Source organism: Chrysochloris asiatica, unplaced genomic scaffold (assembly GCF_000296735.1).
Source record: "Chrysochloris asiatica unplaced genomic scaffold, ChrAsi1.0 scaffold00348, whole genome shotgun sequence".
Taxonomy (NCBI): Eukaryota; Metazoa; Chordata; class Mammalia; order Afrosoricida; family Chrysochloridae; genus Chrysochloris; species Chrysochloris asiatica.
The window spans coordinates 432315-438314 of record NW_006408866.1 but is presented as its reverse complement, the minus strand read 5'-3'; the positions used below and the strand labels follow the sequence as shown (position 1 = coordinate 438314).

The window sequence follows — 6000 nt, the reverse complement described above, 5'->3', positions numbered from 1 at the left end:
GATTTCTATGTGTTCCATCTGGCGAGGTCCATGTGTAAACAATCTCATAGTTGTTGTTTTTTTAATCAGCAGTCACATAACATCTGGTCAACTCTCCTTTTGTTTGGTGGTTTCTGTAATATTCAGTGGCCAAATCTGTCAGCTCACTAGGGACTGAAAAGTGTTCATTTCTCTTCGGCTACAATTTGGTTACCCAATGGGCAGGACAAGTGTTTAATTATTTCCCTTTATTTACCAACTTCCATGCTAGTGAGTTGATTCTGTCACATTCGTCACCAGTGACCAACAGCATGTATTCAAAAGCTTGCTGGTAGGCAGGAGCTTATCTAGTGACTAGAGGCCTGGGAATTTTAGTCAATTTCAACAGTTTCCCCAACTCAGCTGACCACCCACCCACTGCCATCAAGTTGATTCTGACTCTTAGCGAGTCTGTGTGGGGTCTCTGAGACTGTAGGTCTTTATAGGGGCAGACAGCCTCGTCTTTCTCCCTCAGAGCTGCTGGTGGATTTGAACCTCTGACCTTGCCCCCAGGGCTTTTCCTTGAGGAGCAGTCAGCAGCACAGCTGAGGGTCTTCCCATTCCCCTTGCCCACTCCTCTCCTCAGCCAGTCCCCACTCACATGACCCTCTCCACTACATAATCTCTTCCCCAGTGCCCACAAGCTTTTGTTCTCAGCCATCTGCTCCAGAGAGAACAGGGCAATCCATCCCATCATGAGACATGATCATAGTTCTGTCCTCACTGAGTTCTACTTATACTGTCTGGTTAGAGCTTTTAAATGGATGTCCAATTAAAAGTTTATTTTTGTGACATTATTCAGATTTGACCTGGAGTTTATAAATCTCAAAGCACCCTGGTGATGTAATGGTTAAGCTTAAGAACCTAGCGTAACAAGAAGGTTGGCGGTTCAAACCTACCAGTCACTCCATGGGAGTAAGATGAGTGGTCTTCTTCCATAAAGATGACAGCCTTGGGAACCCTTTGGGGGCACTTCTTCTATGGGATTGCTGTGAACCAGAATCAACTCGACAGTCATGGACTTGAGTTTTATCAATTTCTCATCTTTTAAACATATGATTGCAGTTCTATTACAATTTTGAAGGAACTGCTCTTATTTATACTATTATTGTTGTTAAGTGCCATTCAGTTGGTCCAGACTCATAGCAACCCTGTGTAGGGTTTCCGAGGAGTAGCCAGTGGGTTTGAATCACTGACCTGTGGTTAGCAGTCCAGTGCTGATCCTACAGAGCCACACCATGAGTTCATACTGTGCACTGAATGTTTTGTGTCTATTGCGTTACTTTCTCGAAGGGTTTAAGATAGAGTACTTTCGTCTAGTAGACATGGGGCTAAGGTACCTGCTCTGATACCTCTTAAGAAGGAGCCCATTAGCTAAATCTAAAGAACATACAAGAAATACTGACTTTAGATATAATTGTATTTCCCAAAATGTCTTTCCAGATGAGACAAACAGATCACAATGTGGTGACGGCTCTAACGCACAGACCTTGGAGCCTTAGCTACACGGGAGATGGGAAACCACGCTTTGAGTCTGTCTGGAAGCATTCCATATTTGTGATATTGGACATTTTGCTGGACTGGAGCATGCATAATATCTTGTGGTACCTGTGTGGAATTTCAGCTTTCCTCATGCAAAAGGACTTTGTATCCCCGTAAGTTCAAAGATTGTTTTTATCTTCTTCTGATGCACTTTTTTTTCTTCTTCTTCTTCTTTCTGTGTCTTCACTGGTCTCCGTGATTTCTTCTGCCAACCTCTCTTTCCTTGTATATTGCCCAGGTTAACACGTGTCTACCTTCTAGCCAGTGAAGTACTCGCTTCTCTTCCACCCCTGATAGCCATCAAAGGATGTTCCTTTTCTTGAGCAGTTAACAATCGTGCTGACAACTTCTTGACTGCTCTCCACGGGCAGGAAGGATAAAAGATTAAATATCTTGTACGAGGAGGCTTCAAAAAAGTGCATGAGAAAATTCCATTATCCTTTCGTGCCATTTTCCACAATCTTTTTGACGCCACCTCAGATTGGTTCCAATTACAAGGCCCATTGTATCTTTATGATACTGAAATGCCACTAGATGCTTGGGGGAGGAGGGAAGGTCAGGCATGTTTCCCTGTTCCAAACAGGCTGATGAGATAATCTGTCACACTGATGAAAGGGAGTCCATTTCTTGGGATGGACTCCCTTAGAAAACCAGCCCCGGGCCCCGGGCAGCGCTTCAGTGCGAGGACCTTTTCCTTTCCAGTATCCCTCCTGCTTCCAAGAAACGTTCCCTTCCCTTACCTGCAAATAGTCTCCGCATCTTTCCTTTTACATTGTTAGTTAGGGCCATGTTTTTCGGCTGATGACATGCTTCATGGTCCATAATAGTGGTAAGTTTCATATTATTTCAGTCCTGCATGCATTCATTCAATAAATATCTGCAGAGGACCACTGAGAGACTATTTCTTGACATTGTGTCCTTAATACCATGCTTAGCGAGTGTTACTGATTCCTGAAGCAGCTGGTCATTATTCTAACAGGGTTGATTTCTTCCTCTTTCTCCAGGGCCTACTTGAATAAATGGTCAGCGAAGGGAATTCAGGTTGTTGGTTGGACTGTCAACACGTTTGACGAGAAAAGTTACTATGAATCCCATCTTGCTTCCAGCTATATCACTGACAGCCTGGTTGAAGATTGCGCCCCTCAGTTCTAGACTGTTGCCCCGTGGAGGCCACGTGGTTCAGAAACTGTCTACAGCCTCATGCAGGCATATTCAAACACCTTGGAGCTAGCCCAGGCTCTGGGGGAGCCAGGGGACTCACCCCAAGCAATAGTCGGTAATTGTTTTGTTTTTTAACTGAACAAGGCAAAACCCAGTGTTGACACCACATTCCACGGAATCCCTGAGGTCAGCACTGTTGCTCTTGGAACATCTGGGTCAGAGGAACGATATAACAGCGCCTGCCTCCTAACTGAGGCGCACAGCAAGACCCAACGATAATCAGCACAGAGTGAGCTGTTCAGTTTGGGGGTACAGGTGCAAATGCATGGGCAATGCACGATCGCTCAGAGTTGGCATTTTAAAACTTGGCACACTCACAAAATGTACTGATGTCAAGTCATCTGTTTTCAGCTACGTTAACAATGTACTGTAAGCATCAAACGTGTGGCCATACTAATAAAACCGGTCAAAGGAGCCCTAAGGGAAAATGGAGTTCAAAGCATCACTCCCTAAGGTGTAAGGAATTTGGGGAAGCTGCTACTTACTTGTCATCCAGTGAATGTCATCCAGTGAATAAGCAGGCAGCAACCCAAGGGAAGGTTTCATTGTAGTTAAGTGTCAGTGAGTCAGTGCCAACTCCTAGTGACCCTGTATAGGGCTTCCAAGAATGGCTGGTGGGTTTGAACTACCCGCTTTGTTATTAGTAGTCCAATGCTTATCCTACAGCACACACTAGGATTCCAGTGTTGTTGTTGTTAGGTGCCATTGAGTCGGTACCGACTCATAGCAACCGTATGCACAGCAGAACGAAACACTGCCCGATCCTGGGCAACCTCACAATTGTTACCACACTTGAGCCCATTGATGCTGCCACTTAGCCAGTCCATCTCACTGGGGGTTTTCCTCTTTTTCTCTGACCCCGCCACCTTACCAAACATGATATCCTTCTCACTAGGGGTCTCTTTTTCTCTGACCCTCCACCTTACCAAACATGATATCCTTCTTCAGGGACTGGTCCCTCCTGATTCCAGTATTGTTGTTAAGTGTGGTCAAGTGCGTTACGACCTGTAGCTACTCTGCACAGGGTTTCCGAGGCTGTAAATCTTAACGGGAGCAGAAAGCCTCATCTTTCTCCCACGGAGCAGCTGGTAGTTTCGAACTGCTGATCTTAAGGTTCACGGCCCGATTCATAACCACTACGTTACCCGGGCTCCAGTGTAGAGCAACCAAAATGGTAGGGGAATCTGAAAACCAATCCGAGGAATTGCTTTAGGGCATCTGAAAATAACAACTACTAGCCACCAGGTGGCATAGCTGTACTTTGTCTGGCTTACTAGGAAGGTCTACCACAAGGGATTGCTGTGAAAGGTCTTCACAGAGTTTCCTATGTGTAGCTGGTGGGTTTGAACCACTGACCCTGTGGTTAGCAGTTCAGCGCTGATTCTGCAGTGCCATACCAGGACTCCTCAGATGACTGTAGGAAATCAGAACTAGAGGAGAAAACATTTTACAAATTAGGAAACCAAGACCTGTGACAGTGAATGGTCTTACTCACCGCTCCTTGGAAACCCTATACAGGGTCTGTGAGTCTAAACCCACTCGATAGCATTTCACAATTTATTACATACAACTTGTGAAAGCCACAACCTGTGTTAGGTGGAAACGGAGAAAAGCAAAAACAAAAATGCTTTCCACTAAAAGTAGTGATAGGAAAGTGGCAAGGAACTACCCCGTGAACAGAGGAAAACTTGCAGGATCCTGAAAAGCAAGGCAGTCCTGTGGAATCCAGCTCACAGGGATTTCACTGTACCTTTCAGGGACTCTAGGTGGCGCTGTAGGATAAGCACGCCACCTCAAGGTCCGCTTGAACCACAAGGTGAGCAGTTCAGACTCACCAGCTGCTAGTGGGAAACCGTTTACAGGGTCACTGTGGATCATAGCTGAGGACGACAATTAACAACAACTATGTCAAGTGTTTAACGTCTTATTTAACCTTCACAAGGAGTCCTGGTGGCACTATAGGATTGCACTGGACTGCTAACCACAAGATGAGTGGTTCAACTCACCAGCTGCTCCTTGGAAACCTTGCACAGATCGCTATCTGTCATAACCGATTCAACACTTAGTAACAAGACCACCCTGACAAAAAGATGAGGATTTTCTAGGGACTTTGAACAGGTTCATTCCAGCTTACTCCCCAGCCAAGAATTTACATCAAAATGTATATTTTAACCAGATACCCGATTCTTAAGCATACAGAATCTTGTTAAAATGTAGTTTGTGATTCAGTGTATATGAGGTGGTGGTGGTGATGGTAGGTGCCTTTGAGTCGGTTCTGACCCCCAGCAACTGTCTGTACAACAGAACAAATCAATGCCCAATCCTGTGCCATCTTCACAATTGTGGCTACACTTGAGCCCATCACTGTTGCCACGGTGCCACTCCATCTCACTGGGGGTCTTCCTCTAATTTGCTGTCCCTCCACTTGACCAAGCATTATGTCCTTCTCTAGAGACTGGTCCTTCCTGATAATATGTGCGCAGTATGAGAGGTGAAGTCTGTCCAACTTGACTTCTAAGGAGCATTCTACTTGTACGTCTTCCAACACTGATTTGTATGTTCTCCTGACAGTCCGTGGTACCTTTAATATTCGTCTCCAACACCATAACCCAAATGCATTGATTCTTTTATGGTCTTTATTCATTGTCCAACTTTCACATGCATATGAAGCTATGAAAAATAGCTTGGTTAGGCACAACATATTCCTCAAACTAACACCTTTGCTCTTAAACACTTTAAGGAGATCTTGTGCAGAAGAGGAAATGCAAATTGTCTGCCAGGAGTCAAACCTGAATGAACCTGCTTAAGGCCCCAGGTTCATCCTTTTTACTGATGAGGAAACTGAAGCACCTGAGAGTTAGTCAGTTCCCACCCCCCCAAGGCCTCAGAGCCCCTGGGAGAATGGAGATTCAAAGTCAGATCTGTCTGACCCCAGAGCTGCCCCGTGACAACTCCCAGGTTTACATTTATAACGTAGAAGCCTGAACTCCCCAGTCAGCACTCTCTCCCAGTCAACTTCAGTATGGTGTAGGGGAAAAAAGGCCCCAAACTCGACTATATTTCACAGAGCCTCCTCTCTAAGTTTTAAACAGGACAAAGACATCATTGGATGCCAGCACACAGCCATAATGGCATCCAGAGGATTCCAAACCACGTAGCTAGTTTCAGAACATGGAAAATGAGGAAATTTCCCCAAAATCATTATTGGCAGCAGATGGA

The 6000-nt window shown here is 45.2% G+C and overlaps 1 protein-coding gene across 1 annotated transcript in view; it reads left to right on the top strand.

Annotated features, from left to right (window-relative positions):
- Positions 1–2712, top strand: part of GDE1 (glycerophosphodiester phosphodiesterase 1) — a 22589-nt gene extending 19877 nt beyond the window's left edge. The window contains exons 5-6 of the mRNA XM_006875951.1: positions 1462–1673; positions 2565–2712. Of these exons, the coding sequence (XP_006876013.1) occupies positions 1462–1673; positions 2565–2712 (360 nt within the window). The remainder of the gene's footprint in view (positions 1–1461; positions 1674–2564) is intronic.
- Positions 2713–6000: the final 3288 nt, after the last annotated feature.